General features: G+C 42.2%; 1 protein-coding gene across 9 annotated transcripts in view; it reads right to left on the bottom strand.

Annotated features, from left to right (window-relative positions):
• KLHL29 (kelch like family member 29) overlaps nucleotides 1–21,744 on the bottom strand; it is a 616,221-nt gene that overhangs the window by 27,895 nt on the left and 566,582 nt on the right. For all 9 annotated transcript variants that reach the window (XM_061622707.1, XM_061622698.1, XM_061622704.1 and 6 more), the window contains 2 exons: nucleotides 20,120–20,300; nucleotides 11,494–11,687 (listed from right to left, as the gene is read on the bottom strand). In XM_061622707.1, the coding sequence (XP_061478691.1) occupies nucleotides 11,494–11,687; nucleotides 20,120–20,300 (375 nt within the window). The remainder of the gene's footprint in view (nucleotides 1–11,493; nucleotides 11,688–20,119; nucleotides 20,301–21,744) is intronic.

The raw sequence follows: 21,744 nt of genomic DNA, 5'->3' as shown, positions 1-21,744 counted from the left end.
GGTAGTGACATTTCCACCCTATGTTATCTGCATTAGTTGACAATACAACACAAAAACTCAAGGCCACTTACTGAACCTTAAAAATAGAAGCAGGGGGTTAAGTCCTACTCAGAGTAGAACCACTGAAATGAATGAACCTAAGTTAGTCATGTCTGTTAACTTGGGTCTACTCTGAGTAGGGCTAGCATTAAATACCACCCAAGATATTGGTCAAACAAACTACAAGTCTAGCATAAGAGGGTTGATCTCTCTCTCTCTGTATGTAGATACCTGAGCTTTCCCCCATAACAATCTGATGCAGCTATTAGCATCTATTAGCATCTGTGAATTATCTAGCCTGAGGTCCTGGCTGCCAAATGCCTTCCCATGCCCTAGCAACTAAGAGGATTCCATCAATCCCATCCTAATGTAAGCTTTAACCATCTTAATAAATTGCAGGAATAAAGTATGGTTTGCAAATATGACAAAGTGCTAGAACTGCTCTAAAATTTTGATAAATTCCAGATATTCATTAAATATTTGGAATAATATTTTATTCCTGACGTTTATTTATACTGGTCAAGGATTAGCTGTGCTTCTCAACAGAGACCCATGCAGGTTGGATCCAGACTTTGTCAGGTATAGAGACTAACATATTCATGACTAACTTAATTCCAAATTATTTCAGTGGGTTTACTGTAAGCATGGCTAAGTCTGGATCCAATTTTTTCTCTCTGTGTGTATATACATTCAGTCTGTGATGGGCCATTATTATGATATTCCATTATATATTTATATGAAAGAAACCTATGGGTCTATCATAAAGAGGCACGCACAGCTATTCAATTATGAAATAGACTATATATCTGTCTGCAGGTTGAACAGAATCCTAACACTAGCCTGACCAATCAACATACTGTAATGGGATAAGATGACACTGGCTACCAAGTGTTGGACTGCAGTCTGATTCTTGGCATAGCTAAGAGAGGAATGAACTGCAAATAGGATAATGAGTAAGTGCTTCTAGGATTTCAGGCGGCTGGCAAGGGCTCTTGCTGCTCCTTGAAGCCAAGACTCTGTGAGACAAGTTTGATAGCTCTTGCAAAGTGAGCACCCAGCATCAGACGAATGGGTGGAGCATTCCAGCAATGACCATACATAGACCCCCCCCCCAATAATAGCAGGAGGTGATGAGAAACACTAGGGAGAAGCAACCTATCAGTGAGGTACGAGAGGCCAAGACTGTATGCACACAACATAAAAAGGAAAGCTGTTTATTCACTACCACTATCCTCTTTCATTTTAAGATCGAGTACACAATCAGGTTTCAGAGAATAGTGTTTTTTTCATAAGCCCTCCGCATTACTAGCAGTCACAATGCATATATTCACTAACAGGCAAAAAACCTTGTGGTTTAAGAATGTAACTATAGCCCACAGATATTTCTATCAAACTTTAAAAAGCAGGGAAATTGGGCAGCTATAGTGAATGCACCAGGGGAGCAGAAGACCTGACCTCCTCTCTGAGATATTGTAGTGCCCTACAAAGTTGTCAAAATGCAAACACAATTTGGGTTGGTCTTTCACAGTCCAATCCACTTCCTGTGTAGCTTGGAAGAATTTGGTAACATGTGCCTCTGAAGCTCCAGTCATTTGATGTCAGCACATAGAGGGTTGGCTGCTTTTTAATCCAGCCGATGGAAAACAAGTGATTCCCCAGTCCAATATAGAAGGTGAACTTCCCTGGGGTACAGAGCAATAGGAGGGGAGAAGATGATAGCAACTTTGTTGTGTCTTAGATCATATATACTAGGAATGGGGAATCTGTGGCTCTCCAGATGTTGTTGGACTCCCATCACCTGCAACCACCATGGCCAAAGGTCAAGAACAGCAGGAATTGCAGCCCAGCAACATCTAGAGGGCCACAGCTCCCTGATATAGACTAACAGCAATCTCAGCTCTCCAAGTTCTGGCCCTTATGTAGCCAAAACAGCAGCATCCACAAACATAAGAGAAGTATCAGCTGGTGTGGAAAACATTAAGTCTTGCAGAAGTACAAAAAATATTTAGGAAAAAGAATCCTGAAAGGAGAACCCCTGCAAAAACAGCTCAAAGATGACTGAGAATGTCCAGTGAGCACAAAATGCTGACAGGCCATTGGTGGAAGGAACTGAAAACTTGGGGAAGGGGAATAGGACAGAGTGGCTGGAATCTTGCCCAGGAAGCATCTGTAACACTTTCCTGCAAGCCCCACCCATCTAATTCTAACAGCAGAGTCTGTAACATTTTGTATTCATGGGAATATGTTTTATTTAACAAAATGGAAACACTGCCTCAAGGTATCATTTTAGAAGATATGATCCCATGACTAAAACCCAAGTCACTTGTTCTGACAGCGCAAGGGTTGCTCCTTACACAAACGCAATGTTCGACCCCTCTCCTCTCCCCACAAACCTCCTGGGAGTTTGGCTGTCTGTGGCAAAGTTATAATGCATTTTGATGTAACTTTCCTGTGTGTGCTGGCTCAAATGGAGACTCCAACATTCACTGCACACGAACACATAATATTGCTGTTACTTGCACCAGGTTTTCAAAATCAAATCATAGGGGCTACTGTTTGGGGTCAGGACAGATGTTGCAACGAATGTTCAGTGTACGTATATTGCCACGACAGAGTGTTTATAGTGAGCATGCAGACAAATAGCCAGATAATTCTCTCATATGAAGTAGAGAAGAAAAACTCAGGAAACCTGATATTGGAGTTCTCACTGGAATCTAAGCTGATATTTACATAGCTCAGAGAATATTCTAACACACACTGATATCCACCATGGGATCAAAAAAAATAAATAATGCCAAGTGTACCCTAGGACCTAAATGCAAATGTCTTAGGCTTGCAGTTTCTCTGCCCTTTTTAAGGTTGAGAGTAAGATTGAGCAACCCTTAATACTTAAAGGCTCCTCTGAGAGGCAAGCTGAAATTACAGATTGGAGTGTCATCCATCTGCTAATGCATTCCTTAACTGTAATTACTGAAAGTGTCACACAACAGACTTGATCAAGAAAGGTTTCTACACAATTCCAAGTTATTTATGGGAAATACTAGTGGGTGCTCTGACAAGGCGTCTTAGGCATCAAGAAATGAGGACTAGCCTTTAACTTTCATATTCTTGAAGTCTCCTGCCTCACCTCTGAAAAAGGTCCTTTAAGCTTCTCACTAGATAACGTGGCAGGGGAGGTACCTTGATCATGAAGGAGGTTTTCCCAGAGTGAGCCTCATCCATTGCACTCACTGACCCCTGCGATCTCCCTAAATGTGGAAAGCGTGACTGCCAGTGAAAGCGACTCTGACTGAAAGAGTGCCAGGGTGGTGTAGTCAGTGGTTAGAGTGTTAGACTGGGACTTGAGAGACAAGGGTTCAAATCCTTGCTCGGCTATGAAAGCTCACTGGGTGACCTTGGGCCAGTCACTGTCTCTTAGCCTAACCCACCTCACAGGGTTGTTTTGAGGATAAAATTAGGAAGGGGAGAACTATGTTTGTATGCCATTTTGAACTCCTTGCGGGAAAGGGGGGATATAAATGTAATAATGCAAATAAATAATAAAATAACCCCTCCACCATGAAACTGGCTCAGGAAAACCTATGAGACAGTCACCCAGACAATGTTTTACAACTTTAAATATTACAGACATTAAAATGCTAGATAAATTATTAGTTTCCATCAGAGCTTGGAAAAGTTACTTTTTTGAACTACAACTCCCATCAGCCCAATCCAGTGGCCATGATGGCTGGGGCTGATGGGAGTTGTAGTTCAAAAAAGTAACTTTTCCAAGCTCTGGTTTCCATAAGGTTTACCGAGGTAAGCATGGCAAGTAATCCCATGAAAATATGCTAAATCTCCACACCTTCTTTTCTCAAATCAAGAGAGGAAAAAGAATTTGCATGTGTTACTCCGGACTGCAGTATCTGGGAATCTTCTTACATGTCTAAATAATATGGCAAAGGAGGAGATGCAATGTATAGGCAAAAGGACCACTTGCAATAGTAGGACAAGGATGCAGTACCTTGGAAGGATCAAGCTACCATTAGGAGGTGGCCTGGCCACTATACATAACCTCCATTAAACAAAGCAAAGTTAGTAATGCCATTAGATAATTATGGCATTATTATAAGGCTGCATACTGTAGTCAGTATGGATTTTTTGCATTCTGCAATGTTAAATTGTTAAATACCCCTCATCTCATTCTGATGCTTCCCATAAGCTCAATTCAAAACAAAACCTTACAAAACCTATAGTCCTGAACTCAGAGATGCTTGCTTAACAACCCTCTAAATTTTCACGGTGATAGACAAAACAGTCAGAGAAAACTGAGAGTTCAAAGTGTAAAGAGAGAAAAAACCCTGAGAGCCCTTTTGGACTTTTTCCTGTCAGAGTTCTCATAATCTGTTGGAATTCATTAAAAATCAGCCATGTTCACAGAGGACCTGTAATCCTACTACTGACCTTGCTCCATACTCTGACCTTCATCTTCTGCAGATTAAAAGTTTAAAAAATGCCTGGTTGATTTTTAATTAATTTAAGAAATCTAGTACTGAACTGAATGATGTCAGGCAATGCTCAGTAAGAACCAACTGTCAGTATTCTAAATGGCTGACTCACAGTTGCTTGGGTTGGCTAATCAGGGGGCCACACCCACACCAAACCTTTATTTCACTTGAGACAGTTATGGCTCCCTACAAAGAATCCTGGAAAGTGTAGTTTGCTGACAGGAGACTCCTATTCCCCTGAAAGAGCTCCAGCGGCCAGAGTGGTTTAGCACATTTAACATTCCTGCCCTCCTCTCCCTGCCCCTCCCCCAGGTCAGTTTCACCTATCCTAAGCATGAATGCACAGGAGTAAATCCCACTGAACTCAACAAGCATGCAAATGATCAAACCTGCCCTCCTCTCCTCCCCCCTCCTATCCCCTCCGTCTTGCTCATTCCCTCCTCTTTCCTTCACCCCTCCCTTCCCCATCCAGTTCCAATGCCCTCCTTCCCCCTTCCCCTCCTCTCCCTCCCTCTCACTCTCCCCCATGGTCACTGTTACCTATCCTAAGCATGATCACATTGGAGTAAATCCTATTAAACTCAATAAGCATGCAAATGATCAAACCTGCCCTCCCCTCTTCCTCCCTCGCATCATCTCCCATTTGCCCCTTCCCTCCCCCTTCCTTCACTCTTCCCCCTCCCATTCCAATCCCCTCCTTCTCCCTCCCCCTCCTTCTCTTCCCCTCTCCCCCTTCCTCATTCCCTCTACTCTCCCCTCCCCCTCAGAGTACATCCCACTGAACTCAATAAGCATGCAAAAGATCAGATCTGCCTTTCCCCTCCTTCCTCTCTCCTCTCCCTTCCTCCTCTCCTCCCCTCCCCTCTGTCTTTTTCCTCCTCCCCTGCCCACTCCAGGCCTCCCTCCCCATGGTCAGTTTTACCTATCCTAAGCATGATTGCACTGGAGTAAATCCCACTGAGCTCAATAAATATGCAAATGATCAAAACTGCCCCCGTCCTCTTCCTCCTGCCTGCTCTCCTCCTCCCCACATCCTCTGTGGTCAGTTTCACCTATCGTAAACATGATTGCAGGGGAGTAAATCCCACTGAACTCAATAAGCATGCAAATGATCAATCCATTCTCAGCAAACTTGCACAGGATCCCGTTTCTTACCTCCTGCATTAAAGAGCAGAGAAATTCACTAATAAGCAAAAAAATCTTGCGGTTTAAGAATGTACCTATAGCCCACAGATATTTCTATCAAACTTGAAAAATCAGGGAAATTTGGCAGCTCTAGTGAATGCACCAGGGGAGCAGGAGACCTGACCTCCTCTCTGAGATATTGGACTGCCCTACAAATTTGTCAAAATGCAAACACAATTTGGGTTGGTCTTTCACAGTCCAATCCACTTCCTGTGTACCTTGGAAGAATTTGGTAACATGTGCCTCTTGCATGAGGTATTCAGAGGTGGTTTACCATTGCCTTGTTCTGAGTCTGGATGCATCTTTGACTGGTGTCTCAGCTTTGATCATTCTGTCTTGGGTGACCCTGCTAGGAGTCTAGCCTATTGGTCTAGATTCCTCACGGCATTGCTCTCAGCTTCTTTGATACCCTCAAACCCCCTCACCACTTTAAGGTGTGCATCCTAGAGGTGGATTTCCAGGTCTATGATCATCACAACCAGTTCTGGACTGATATCACTTGTGTGGCATATGTCCTGTATAGGTGTTTCAAGCTCAGCTGCCATCTGGCTCATATACCAGCACACTGCTGGCACATGTCTTAGGTTTACTGATTAAATAGATATAGAGAATGAATTATAAACTTATTGCTAGCAACAACCGAGGCCCAACAGTTGTTGGTTGTGAAGAAAGACTTATAAATGATTCATTCACTGGCTTATGTGACATGTATCAATTTATTAATAGTTCTCAGTTAAAGACAATGGCTCCTACCTCAAGTTGTAGAGATACATGCTTTTCTCTTGCTTTGGGTTGCCAGTTAGTCCAAGATCTCAGCCAGCATTTTCAGACTACTACTGCTGATTCACCCAAACTTTGCTATATGGAACATCCTTAAAATATTTCTAGTTTCTCCAAGTGCAACACAGGACTAATCAAACATTTTTTCAGCTGCAATTTTAAAATGGTATCCTTTCTCCAAAAAGCTCACTCCCTTCAATCATCACAACTGCTCTATATAGGTTGGTCAGATGGAGAGAGTGAATAGTTCAAGGTCATCCAGTGGCTTCTGTGGTTAAGGGGAAATGGTGGTCTACCCTGTAAAAATTCAGTACTCTAACTATTATTATTACTATTATTATATTTGCTTATACCACCCTTCCAATAATAATAATAATAATAATAATAATAATAAACTTTAATTTATAGGCCGCCTATCTGGCCAATGGCCACTCTAGGCGGCTTACAGTAAAATATGATAAAATACAATAAATAAGATATAGTCAATACATTACATACAAGTTCAGTATAATAAATTATCAGCATTTCAATACAAGGCTAATTTACCCTAGAAGTCTCAGAGGTTGTAAAGGCCTGGTTAAAGAGCCAAGTCTTCAGGCCCCGGCGAAATATTTCTAGGGAAGGGGCATGTCGAAGATCTATTGGGAGGGAGTTCCAGATCGAGGGGGCCGCCACAGAGAAAGGTCTCTCCCGAGTCTTCACCAACCTAGCCACTTTAGTTGGCGGGACTGAGAGCAGGTCCTGTGTGGCAGATCTCGTAGGGCGGCACAATTTATGACGGTGGAGGCGCTCCGTCAGATATACTGGGCCCAAACCGTATAGGGCTTTAAAGGTTAATACCAACACCTTGAATTGAGCCCGGAAAATAACTGGAAGCCAGTGGAGATTGTAAAGCATTGGAGTAATATGATCGTATCGGCGGCTATTCGTGAGTAAACGAGCCGCCGTATTTTGTACCAGCTGTAGTTTCCGGACTGTTTTCAAGGGTAGCCCCACGTAGAGCGCATTGCAGTAGTCTAAACGAGAGGTGACCAGAGCGTGCACTACAAGTGGGAGCTGGTGAACAGGAAGATAGGGTTGCAGCCTTCGAACGAGGCGCAGTTGACCCCAAGCTGCTCGGCACACCGATGAAACTTGGGCCTCCACAGACAGCTCGGAATCAAGAATCACCCCAAGACTGCGGACCTGATTTTTCAGGGGCAATTGTACCCCATTAAATATCAGGTCGATGTCTCCCAATCTTCCCTTGTCTCCCACGAGCAGTACTTCAGTTTTATGCAGACTGGTATACAACATAATAATGCAATCCTTACAATGATTAAACACTTCTAAAATTTCATTTCCAATACTACAAAAATATACACAGTGCATCAATATCAATCTGCTGAACCCCACCCTCCAGGCAATATTCGTGTCTTTGGTTTACATCTAAAACACCACCAGAATACTCTCATGATGAAGTTCACCCCTGTGTTTCAATGTGTCTCTGAATTGTAAGTCACTGTATACAGTAGGGCCCCACTTATACGGCAGGTTGGGGACCAGACCCCCACCGAAAAGTGAAAACTGCAAACTGCCGAAAAGCGGAACATCGATCAGCTGTAGTGCAGGCAGCTCCAGTTGACAGCCCTTGGCTCCTGAAGCTCCCTGCACAACAGCTGATCGATGTTCTGCTTTTCTGTGCATTGCCCTCTCCCTCCCGCTTGCTCGCTCACTCGCCCTCGTTATGGTGGGGGAGCAGTGTTCCCCTTCTGCGGCAGGCTTCCTGCCGCAGATCGCAGGGAGGGAGCTGCCCGCCCGTGCCTGCTTGCTCACCCTCCGCCACCTCCCTCACTCGTCCCCCTTTGCCCGCTCACCCTCCCCCCTGCCTGTTTGCTTGCTCGCTCTCTGCCACCTCCCTCGCTCGTCCCCCCTTGCCCACTCACTCTCCTCCCTGCCTGTTCACTCACGCGCTCGCTCGCCCTCCACTGTCTCCCTCGACAATAAAATGGTGCCGGACACCCTTCTTGCACTCAGCTGCTGAGCGCATCGTCAGAGCTTGGAAATGGTTTTTTTTTAACTACAACTCCCATCAGCCCAACTGTAGTTTATAAAAGGAACATTTCTAAGCTCTGACGAAGCGCTCAATAGCTGAGTCCGAGAAGGGCGTCAGGCGCCATCAATTTGTGCACTCACCCGTCTCTGTATTCTGGCAATTTTCCATCACAAAAACGGAACAAGAGCCGAATATATGGAACATGGATACAACTCAAAACCGCCACATTAACGAAGCACCGAGAAGCAAAGCGCCGGAAAGCGAAGCCCTGCTGTACTCAAAAAGATTCTAAGAGAATGCTGCACAGCCGCACTGGAAATTGGACACATGTTCAAAGATCAACTTGGGTTCATTTCACACCACATGAAAACAATAAGCCAACAGGCTTCAATAGCAAAAAGGAACAGACTGCTCAAGTGAATTTAATATTCCAGTCCAGGGCTCAGATACAGGCACATCTAATGCAAAAAGGAGGAAGCAGACCCATTTAGCCCTATAGAATGCCATCATGTCTCCAAGATATAAACCTGAGGAAAGCAAAAAGTCTGCCAAAATAAAAGGTGTCTTTCAGGTAAAATGGCCACCTGCATTTGAAAGGGAACCTAAGCCACTTGGCCAACTCCAAGAAGCATTCAAAACTAGTGCAGAGCGTTTGTGAAGGGCACCCGTGTCCCCAGCCTGCCTTTCACTTCAACGTATATCCCCGACCCCAATAATCTCCTAGCTTGAGGTTCTGTTTTTAATTGTAATAATCTATTTCTAGTGGAAAGCATTTTATCCTCGCCTTTACAAGAGTCTGATCAATTTCTGAAGATTTGTATTGAATCTATGTATTCCATCTCTTTTTTAAAAAAAAAAAATGCTAATCAGCTTCTATTAATCATCTTTAGGCAAAACAACAGCTTCACTGTAATGTTCTCCTTCTTCTGTGTATTGTACAAACATTAGCTAATTAGCTACTTTTATTCCAAGGAAGCATAAATACCTTTTCATTATCTGTAGTTTTTACATATTTTTGTTAGGGCATAAAGCTATTTATTTGCAAATCTGCAATGTACTTTGGGATAGACGGGGATGAGTTTTTCAAGCTTGTATGGGCTGACAACTGTTAGACACTATAACGAGCACAGGGAATGAACTGCTGGCTTCTGGAGCTCTTTTATTATTTTGGTAAGGAACAGGAACACCTTTTTTTTGCATAATACATTCAGTTTTGCAGTCTGCTCAGAGTACACTCAGTGGATTATATGAACAGCAGCACTGTATGCATGTGACAGAAAGAGCTAGGAAGTGGGTTTGTTTGCACTGCTATAATACATAAACATGATTGCCAATGGTTAATGTCCTCCTGCTGGGTGTTTCATGCTACAATCATATGCATGTCATGTCATGTTAGGCTGAACAACAAGAGCAGCCAAAGAGCAAGAAAGGGCAATGTTACACCCACAAATCGATGACACAAACAAGTAACAAATTGCTTCTTCCACAGCACCCAAATAAAGGACGTTTGTTTAACTCAACAGATAAGACGGCTGTACTTTTCTGAAGACTGATTCATCCAGCCATTGGGGGAATGCGGGCAGAAAGTCACTACAGCATGACCTTCCACATTATTTGAATGTGGAAGCCCACCTGCGTGGAAAAATCACGTTATTATGTTTGGAAGCATTCTAAAAAGCAAGGATTCCATATACTACAGAATCTGGAGGCTCCCATGTTCAAACAAAGGGAAGTATGAGTACCCACTATTACTGTGCTTAAAGGTCTGAGTATTTGGGGTGGGAAGGAAGAGAGAAAATATAACATCTAAACAGGACCAGAGGTGGACATTTATCATAGGCTTGAATTTGCTCTCTACACCTCTCCCACTAGGAACCAACCAATTCTAGGGAATAACTAATAGGAGTAACACTTTCACTAAGTGAGCTGCAGTCTGGGATAATATGTACTGCTAACATCATGGATCTCCACTGCTACCGTATACATGAATTCATTAGCCTGACTAATTGATAATCTTATAAAATTATGATTTCAGTAATTACATTAACTTTTGAAGACATCCTTTGTAAAATGTTGCCCCAGTGTGTAGCTGCTGTGGAAAAGGTGAATTCTATGTTAGGGATCGCCAGGAAAGGGACTGCAAATAAAACTGTCCATGTCCCAGTGCCATTATGAAAATCCATGGTGCAACCACTCTTGGAATACTAGGTACAGTTCTGGTCACCACATCTCAAAAAGGATACTGTAGAGCTGGAAAAGATGCAGAAAAGGGCAACCAAAATGAACAATGGCCTAGAGCAATTCCCCTTTGAGAAAGATTATAACATTTGGGCAGCGCTTGGAAAAGTTATTTTTTAAACTATAGCTCCCATCAGCCCCAGCCAGCATGGCCACCGGATTGAGCTGATGGGAGTTGTAGTTCAAAAAAGTAACTTTTCCAAGCTCTGCATTTGGGGCTTTTTAGTTTAGAGAAAAGGCATGTAAGAGGAGACACGATAGAGGTGCATGAAATTATGCACGGCGTGGAGAAAGAGAGGTTTTTTCTTCTTTTCATTCTCATAATACTAGAACCCAGGATCATCCAAGGAAGATAAATGTTGGAAGACTCTGGACAGTGCATAGCTAAACTACGGAATTCTCTCTATAATGATGGCATGGCTTTAAAATCAGGTTAAACAAATTAATGGACAATAAGGCTATCAATAGCTACTAGTCATAATGGCTGCATACTATCCTCCAGCATTAGGCAGTATGCCTCTGAATAAGAGTTGCTGGAAATCACAAGTGGGGAGAGTGTTTTTGTGGTCAGGTCCTGTCTTCAGGCTTCCCATAGGCATCTGGCTGGTTGCTGTGAGAACAGGATGCTGAACAAAATGGGTCTTTGGTCTTATTGGCAGGGTTGTTATTATGTTGTTAACAAATCAGAATCATGATACTCATTGCTCTTTTGAAATTTCATCTGTTTACCTATCATGGGAGACTCTATAAAACTCCATGCATTAGTCTGAGGGACATATGACTGCAGGACTCCAGCAGCACGGCCAGCTTCATTTACTCCGCCAAACACATAGATCTTCCCACCACAAACGGTGGCAGCTGCAGAATGCACGGCCTTTGGCAAAGGAGCGACCGTCTCCCATTGATTGGTGATTGTGTCATACCTAAAACACAAAGACATATGAATCAGCCTAGATGCTACAATGACCAGCACACACCAACTGCTAGTCAGGAAAACAGCTTTACAAATATGTCTTTGGTCTAACCTCATAACAATGCAGCCAGTAGATGGCGGTTCATATCATTAATGAATTAATTATTTTTCTTTACTCTGTTCAGCAGACACCCTGTAACAATTGTTCTCTGGGCAGCATACAGACATAGAAGCACAGTTAATATACTCTTCTGCATTCTTAGTGCAAACAGTGACAAAGGAAGTGGGGGGAGGAAAATAAAATCTATTCTCTACATATGCCTCTTAAGTCCAATTACATCCCAGGCTATAAATAAATAAATCAAAATAGCTTTTGTCAAGATGACTTCTACCAATTAATTTCTGTTAATGAGAATAGTGTGAGATTATTCTTGCAAATGAGTGCAGTGATATCCAATGGCAACTGGAGTCAGGCAAGAGTTAACACAAACTGTTTAGCTTGAAAATCTTCTGATTTTCAGACACAGTGCAACATGATAGCTCTTTGCCCCAGCTAACTAGCCATTAAACGTGCATGCTGGGGATTTGCAAGTTGCCTCTGTTTAATTTTTACTGTGTGGACAAAGCTACCACACTTTATTGCAGGATGCAGAAGATGCGGATGGGAAAGGTGCAGCAGGAATGAGATTTCACCATTGCACCTATTTCCCCATGTAGCGCAGGAGATAAGAATATGTGTTAGAGAGCTAAATTAGTTCTAAGGTCATTGATATCAGATTTAATTAAGTCATTGACCATAAAGATGTACAGTTAATAGACCATGGATGAAGATTCATTTTAGACGATGTCACCAGTTCAGACACCTATTTTTTAAGCTAACATGGGAGTGATCCAAATAACTTCTGCAAAATGAGCCTAGGAGACAGTAAAAAATGATATGGTTGTTAGGCATCAATATTTCCATGGAATGGCAGCATATCCAGTTAAATAGCAGATTTGTGAACATAATAGCTAGAGTGGTATACTGCAAAATAAATTATGTCTCTCTCTCTCTCTCTCACACACACACACACACAAATGCCACTGGAAAATAGCAGTTAACAAACATTAAAATTGTTTGCACTCATGATTCCTGACTCAGGATTATTTTTGTAATGGACTCCTTTATTATTAATGAAATTTTAGATGGTACCTCTAACCTCCTGGAGTCAAAAAGGGGAGGAGAGGGGGTCCAGAGGAAGGAAATAAAGAAAGACGAAAGGCAAAGAAGCACTTATTAATATTTTAAACTGTAGTCAATACATTTGCATGATCTTCATTTCAAAAGCAGTTACAAATAGGATAACATGACTATCCATAATGGAAGAACATTTTTAATTAAATAAGGGAAGTGAACATGTGAAAGACACTTACAGGAAGGTTTCCAACCTATTCTAAAATTGTATCTTACAGAATGCCTTTGCCATGAAAAGCAAGCAAGCAAAAAAGCAAGTAAACAATCCTTGAACCAAAGTGGGAAGTAGGCTAAATGGCATACTTTGGGGGGCAGGTTGCATGTTATACTGTTTAGTTCCAAAAACAGGGTTTCTAAATTTACATTAGGAGATAGCAATTTCACATCTACCGTTTATGCCCAAATCTATACTACAAATGTGTACAAGGATATAACAACAACCCATAACCAAGCTGGCATGAGAGTTGAAAATTTCTCAGATATTTGCCCCTCTCCACAAACATAGATGGGGGCACAGCAAAGGAAGCTCATTTTGCCAGGCAACCTCTTACCCCTAAATCTGCCAGAGTGAGTGAGGTTAGAAGCTGGTACAATCTGAGGGTGGTTTGGCCTCATATCACAAAAGGGTCCAAAGATCCAATTTTTCTGTGTGCATTTGGCATGTTAGCTTCCATATATTCCTCTTTCTTCCGTCATAGATATTTATTGCTATTCTACTGCTTGCTGTCCATACCACTGGGAGGAGCTTGATGGAATGTATTTGTGCTGTGTTTTTCTATTCTTCCCTTCAGTCACTCCTATCCCATCCTCTACTACCTTTTCCCATTCTGCGCATGCACACAGGTGTTTCTGTAGCTGTGTATGCACACTTTTTTTTAATTCTCAGAAAGTGTGCAAGAGCAGAAGAGCAAATGTTACTAGCCTTAGTTATCTTGTTTCACAATGTCCACAACAAAAGCTTGAGGGAAATTCCACTTCCATTAAAATAATAATAAATACTATTACTGCTGCTGCTACTACTACTACTACTATTATTAATAATAATAATTGATGATGATGAGGTCTTGAGCAAGAGTGATCATTTACTTGACTTACACAAGAATGAACGTGTGCAAAACCCACTCCTTCTTCTTGTCCGATGTATATTCTGTGGTTACAATCTGAGAAGAAATCCCTCACATGTACTATGTGGCTATCTTGGGTGGTATTCAATGCTAGTCCTACTCAGAGTAGATCCATTCAGTTAATAGATACGACTAACTTAGGTTCATTAATTTCAATGGGTCTACTCTGAGTAGGACTTAGCTGACTACATCCCCATGAAAGGACAGTTCCTTTAAACCAGGTTGCTGAAATTCAGATTTGCCTTTGGGCTGCCATAAATAAAATGGCTAGGTTGTGCTCAGTTGAAGAGCAAATTAAAGGAGACATGTGGCAACAGAGGCCACCCACCAAAACATCACCACACATGTAACATTCCATATCTAGAACCACCCTGACCCTCATCGGGTATACTTTTGCTGTTCCCCAAATCATGCCATTAAGTCTTTGGGATGCTGAGCTTCGAAGTTTGAGTTTCAGAGTTCATCCCATAATGTTTTCTCTCTAATCCTCTGCATCTGGTGATTTGCTTTGGAAGCAAACAAACAAATTAATTCTGGTGTCTTCTTTTACACCTCTCTGCTTGCCTTGGATGTATACGAAGCATAATTATTTTTGTTTATTCAGTGATCTCACTTCACCTGCAGAGTGAGAAAAGCAGTACTCCAAAAGTGGCAGGGCTTCTCATCCTTTAAGAGCTCTGCGGGAGTCCCATTGGTACCCCACCAGGGTGTGTGATGTGAAAAAGGGCAACTGCTCAGTTTCACAGTTCTCAATGGGACAAAACTAGTCCCACATGGATTATGGTCATCCTTGCCAAATGCTAGAAATCCTCTGGACAGCATCACATAGACTTCCATGTCAGGTAAGGGCATTTCTCCTTAACTGCTTCCTCTTAACAGTGCTGGTGGACTGTTCCACCAACACTGACTTCTGCATAGTCTTGTTATCTCCACCTTCTACTTCTCAATCCATGTTTGCATCATCATCCCTTTTGTACTTGTGACTCCATTTTATTTGGCAATACTTCCAGAAGTGGACCTACAAACATTTCCCTTTTGTTCTCCTTCCAAAGGAACACATTAAGACAAAAAGGGACAAAAGCCATTGCAAAAGTCTCTTCCCCAAGCAAAAGTGCTTTTGGCCATCCTGTTTCTGTATTTCTTCCAAATCTTCATTTTCAGGTCTGAACATAAGCCTTGCTGGTGTAGGTCCAAGAATTATTTCCTCTCCTTTTGGGGGCTGCGTGTGTTTGTGTGGAAAGAGCAAACAGTCCAAGTTTACATTAAGCGCCAGACACTAATCCCAATTTATTTCTTATGATAACTCACTTCTGTGCCTTGTTGAACAGACAAGCTTACATAAAGAAGTGGCCACATAGCAGCTATTTATGCCACAGGGCTCAGAGCTGAAACACCACTGGATGTGCTGGAAGCCAAGTTAAATAATAAACAAACAAATAAATAAATAAATATTATTAATAATAGTAGTAGTAGCAGCAGCAGCAGTAATAGTATTTATTATTATTTTAATGGAAGTGGGATTTCCCTCAAGCTTTTGTTGTGGACATTGTGAAACAAGATAACTAAGGCTAGTAACACTGGCTCTTCTGCTCTTCTATGGCGTTTTAATTTAAATTTTAAAAAATGATGTAATCTGATTTTTGCACTTTATACGTTTTTGTAATATTTATTATGCACTTTTTATGAGATGTATTTGGTATTTTCTGTTGTACACCGCCCAGAGAGCTATTGCTAGTTGGGCGGTATAAAAATCTAATAAATAAATAAGTTGCACTCACAACTGCCATGGCAAGGCAGCCACATAGAGTGGCTCTGTTGCTAGTACTGGTTTGGAACTAGCCTCTAATGCCCTTGTGGACCAGAAAAAGTACACTCAGGGAACAATCTGAGGGCATATGATGCAATTACAATGCAATAGTTAAGGAGGAATAGATGTGTCTGGATGGGAGACAGACGTGGACCACATATGTACTGTATGGAGTTTCTTGTAACCTCTAAGGTCAGTTTGTAGTCTCAGTTCTCAGGTGGAGATTGCAGACGTTCCCTTTCTTGGGGGAAGGGGTTCTCCATTAGTTTTCCTCTCCCCCCACTAAAGAAAAAACTGCTTGTATTTCTGCAAACCTTGGGATTCCTCCAAGTCTACCGATACCTCCCTCTTGCGCTTGAGTTGTAATATAAGTATGTTTCTTATGTCTGAACAGAAGAAATTGAGGGAATTACATTTTCAGTATATTACAAAAGATAATTTATTTATTTATTTATTTAAGCATTTTATATCCCGCCCTAGTTCTTAGAATTCAGAGCGGCGAACAAATAAAACAATGTCTAATACAAATCAGTATACAATTAAAAGATAAGCCTAAGTTAAGAAAATCAATTATACAGTAGTTATAAACAATTTAAATGTTAACTTTAAAAGCTTGAAGAAACAAAAATGTTTTTAACTGATGGCGAAAGACCGTGAGTGAGGAGGAACATCGGATCTCTGGTGGCAAGTTATTCCATAAGCTGGGAGCTAATAATAAGAACAACAAATGTTACGGTAGCATAGACCTCTTTGTCCTTATTCCTGTTATTTTGTGCTTCTCTTTTTCCACTGTCTCATTGTTACAGGCTTTTTTTTAAAAAAAACTTTGCAGCTCCTGCTAAGGGGAAAAGAGTCTATGTATTATCAACCTCTCTCTCTCTCTCTCTCCCCTGAATTGTATCTTAACACACATCAATTTTATTTAGGCCTGTCCTCTTATTTTCTCTCTGTCTAGGTTAACAGCTTTATGACTGAATGCTTCTTTAATTTATTTCTGTTATAAAGCCTTTGCACCATCATTATCTGGAGTTTATACACCATACCTTCACTATCTTATACATTATTCAGAGTACAGTTTTCAGAAAAGTAGTCATGGAAAAATAATGCTGTATTGCATCAGGATAGTCTTCCCTTTGGATGTCTCACATGATGGGTGACATTTTAAAGCTTTGTCCTGGACTGTCCTTTTTTCTGTATGCTTTCTCCTTTTTTCCCAAAGGATCTTCAGCCTGAAGTATTACTGGTCAAGGGCTGTTTGTACAATTCTTTTTGAGACAGCTAAGGCAACAAAATATTGTTGGGAGAGTCACAGAAACAAACCAACTTTGTGACTCCTTTTAAAAGCTTCTGTCTAATCGTACATAATAAACGGAAGCAATCACAGGTCAACGGGAATGTCAGGTTCAGTCCAGCCATACACTCTTATCTGGTCTTGCTTCTCACAAATCATACTATAGAAAGTGTCAGCAGAGTTGAAGAAATCCCCATCAAAACAACATGCCCATCCCTGCAGGAGGGGGATGCGCTGCAATTTTGGGGAGAGCCTATTTTCCTGATAGATAAGTAAGCGGAACAGGTTTTCACTAAGTAAAACATTTATACCAACAGAGCCAGAGACATACTTCAGTGCTGAAATAGATAGATATATTAGATAAAATAGATTAGATTAGATTAGATTAGATTAGATTAGATAGATAGATAGATAGATAGATAGATAGATAGATAGATAGATAGATAGATAGATAGATAGATAGATAGATAGATAGATAGATAGATAGGTAGATAGATAGGTAGATAGATAGGTAGATAGGTAGATAGGTAGATAGATAGACAGATAGATAGATAGATAGATAGATAGATAGATAGATAGATAGATAGATAGATAGATAGATAGATAGATAGATAGATAGATAGATAGATAGATAACCAGGACTGAGGGATCTTCAGGAAAGAGAGCTGGTATAGCAGAGTGGTTACAAGAATGAGCTTCTTCTTCTTCATACTATATATTTATTTATAACCCACCTTTCCTTCAAGGAACTCTAGGCAGCATACATTCACCACCCGATTTTTATCCTCACAACAACCCACTGAGATAGGTCAGGCTGAGTGACTGGCCCAAGAATACCCAATGAGTTTCATGGCAGAGTGGGGAATTTCATCTGGCTCTCTTCAGTGCTAGATGGACACACTAGCCACAACATAATATACAGTAATCTCAGAATGCAGAATAGGTTACAGCCCTTTAAAGGATTTCAGACAGCTCTCCTGTTTGGGGAGTGGGTGGGGTGGGGGAGAGAGAACCACCGGAAGGGAAGGTCTTGCCAGCCTTCTTAAGCCTACAGATAGTTCTGGTCCTTTGCTTAGATGCCTTCCACAGCTCAGCCAGCAGGGCTCATTGGAATCTGCCCAGTCTGACACCACTCTGCTAATTCCTACAACTTCCCCTGAGAGCCCCAAGCCCCAGAAGAACAGGTTAGCTAGGATTACTGGCCTACCTCTTAGAGATGTTGTACGGGAAGCATTTTGAACATTCTACAGTACTTCATAAATTCAGTAATGACGGTGGTAGTAACAACAATAACAACATGACTTAACTCTGCCTGATGAAATGTAAGGCTTAGAGTAGATTTATATTAGTTAGTGAGACCACTTATTATACAGCCATGAGAGCGGCTGCATACTATAGTCAGCACTGATTTTTTGCATTCAACAATGTTAAGTTGTAAATACCTCCCATGCCATTCTGATGCTTCCCATACACTCATTTCAAAACAAAACTTTACAAAACGTACAGTCCTGAACTCAGAAACACTTGCTTAACAACCCTGTAAATTTTCATGGTGATACACAAAACAGTCAGAGAGAATCGAGAGTTCAAGGTGTAAAGAGAGAGAGAGAAAAACCAGACCCCTTTTGGACTTATTCTGACAGAGTTCTCAGAATTTGTTTAAATTAATTAAATATCAGCAATGTTCACAGAGTACCAGTAATCCTATTACTGCCCCTGCCCCATACTCTGACCTTCATCTTCTGCAGATTAAAAGTTTTAAAAATGCCTGGTTGATTTTTAATTAATTTAAGAAATTTAGCATCGAACTCAATGATAATGTCAGGCATGCTCAGTAAGAACCAACTGTCAGTATTCTAAATGCCAGACTCACAGCTGCTTGGCTTGGCCAATCAAGGGGCCACACCCACACCAGACCTTTATTTTACTTGAGACAGTCATGGCTGTAGGAACAACGAATCCTGGGAAGTGTAGTTTGTGAAGGGTGCTGAGAGGAGACTCCTATTCCACTGACAGAGCTCCAGTGGCCAGAGTGGTTTAATAGTCAGCCACTGTGATTAACGCTCTGTCAGGGGAATAGGGCATCTCCTAGCAACTCTCAGCACCCTTCACTAACTACACTTCCCAGGATTCTTTGGGAGAAGCCATGACTGTCTAAAGTGAAATAAAGGTCTGGTGTGGATGTTGCCAGGGACAGCTTTGGTTTAAATTTGGGTGGGAGGCTACATGTTCCTGAGGTAGAATAAAAAGGTGGGGGAAACTGAAAAAGAATGATACTGTTCACAATGTTTTCCTTTGGAAAGGGCTTCCCCTTTGCCCAGGGTCCACCCACCCAATCAACTCCCCTACCCCTCCCCTTCCTGCCCTCCTCCTCTACCTGCCCCTCCCCCAGGTCAGTTTTATCTATTCTAAGCATGACTGCACAAGAGTACATCCCACGGAACTCAAAAAGCTTGCAAATGATCAAACCTGCCCTCCCCTCTATCCCCTCCCTCTTGCCCCTTCCCTCCCCCTTCCTTCCCCTCTCCCTTCCCCTCCCCCATCCCCTTCCAATCCCCTCTTTCCCCCTCTTCCTCCTCAGAGGCACATGTAACCAAATTCTTCCAAGCTACACAGAAAATGGATTAGACTGCGAGAAACCAACCCAAATTGTGTTTACATTTTGACAAACTTGTAGGGCAGTCCAATATCTCAGAGAGGAGGTCAGGTCTCCTGCTCCCCTGGTGCATTCACTATAGCTGCCCAATTTCCCTGATTTTTAAAGTTTGATAGAAATATTTGTTGGCTATAGGTACGTTCTTAAAACGCAAGGGTTTTTTGCCTATTAGTGAATACTCAGGTGTTTCACCAAGTTGTGGTTCAATGTGTTACTATGAGCATTTTTTAAAAAAAGAATTCCACATAAAGAACATGAAATGATGCGTTTTCTTGGGACACTACATGTGAATTGGCTCAGAAGGACTGTGTATTAGTAGAGCAACTTTACCTCTCCACATGATCAACGTTGCCTGCCACTCCAAGGCCTCCAATGGTATAAATTTTCCCATCATACACCAGGCTGTTGTGCCGACACCTGGGTACTGTCATTCGGGAAACGAGATTCCAGTTATCAAGTAGCGACATGTAACACCAGACATCGGAGAGTGTGACTCCAGACTCCATGCCACCTGCCCTCGGTATGTAGAAAAGGGGAAAGGATCAAAGTGACTTGGCAGAAAAATAGCTCTTGGAGTATGTTGCAATATAAGATCTTCCAAATGACACTTGACTAATTAAAATAAATCACCCGAAACTGCAAGCATCTGTTCAGATGATGCAGATTGGTGTCATTTATTTATGAATCCCAAAGGGTTTTTTTTAAAAGCCTGTCATGATGTTAAGCTAGGCAGGACATTTGCATATGGGAGTATACCCAGGCAGTATTCATAAATAACCTGCAGCCTATTCAGTTACATATCCAACTGGTATGAAGCAGCTAAGCAGCTAGCTAGGTATGCTGTAGTTGGAAATCATAAGGGTCACACTGCTTGGAAAAAGAAAATAGAGGGCCCCTTCCCAAGACCCTTGAAATGGACAGAGTTCTAGGCACAAAGTACAATAAGCAAGAACTTCCTCTAAGGGACACAACCACTACTATCATTTTTATATGTGCAAGTAAGATCGCAGAATCATAGAACAGTGGAAGGGGCCTGTAAGGCCATCAAGTCCAACCCCCTGCTCCATGCAGGAATCCAAATCAAAGCATTCCCAACAGATGGCTGTCCAGCTGCCTCTTGAATGCCTCCAGTGTCGGAGAGCCCACAACCTCTCTAGGTCATTGGTTCCATTGTCATATGCCTCTAACAGGATTTTTTTCCTGATGTTCAGTCGAAACATGGCTTCCTGCAACTTGAGCCCATTATTCTGTGTCCTGCACTCTGGGACGATCGAGAAGAGATCCCGGCCATCCACCCCATCCATTTAAAGCCCTCTTATTTAACAGCCACAGCTCCCCCTCAAAGAACCATGGGAACTATAGCCCACCTAGGGTGCTGAGAGCTGCACACACAGAGCTGCGGTTCCCAGCACCCTTAACAAATAACACTCCCAGGATTCTTTGGGGGAAGCCATGGCTGCCAAAGTGATGCAAGAGGGCTTTAAAGCACAGTGTGTGTAGGTCAGAAGGCTGGGAGATCGAGGGCACATTGCGCCAGAGTCAAGGAAAGGCAAAGCCACCCACTGGACTGGCAGGCAGGCAGGCAGGCGGGGGCTGGATGAGGGCACACTGAAGTCGGCGCTCCATCGTGTCGCCATCTTGCGTTATGACAAGTGGAGGCTGACCCACCACACCGTGTCAAGGGCTGGCTCATCCTTCAGAGCACAAGTAGGGATCCTCAGCCCCGGGGGCCAAATTCAGCCCTAAAGGCCTCCCTATCTGGCCCTTGGGACTCTCCGCAGACCACCCCACTCCACTTATATCATACTAATCAGTTATCCAGGTACTTTAAAAAGGTGTGGGGGGGAGTCAAGCACTGGGTTAATTAACTCTTCCAGTTAAAAGTCTGAAAGAAGAGTTCAGTTTCACTGGAACTAAGAAACAAGCTGACAGTTCATTTTCAACAAGAGATTTCA

The sequence above is a fragment of the Rhineura floridana genome, chromosome 4, assembly GCF_030035675.1.
Source record: "Rhineura floridana isolate rRhiFlo1 chromosome 4, rRhiFlo1.hap2, whole genome shotgun sequence".
Classification (NCBI taxonomy): Eukaryota; Metazoa; Chordata; class Lepidosauria; order Squamata; family Rhineuridae; genus Rhineura; species Rhineura floridana.
This window is presented reverse-complemented; position numbering and strand designations above follow the sequence as displayed.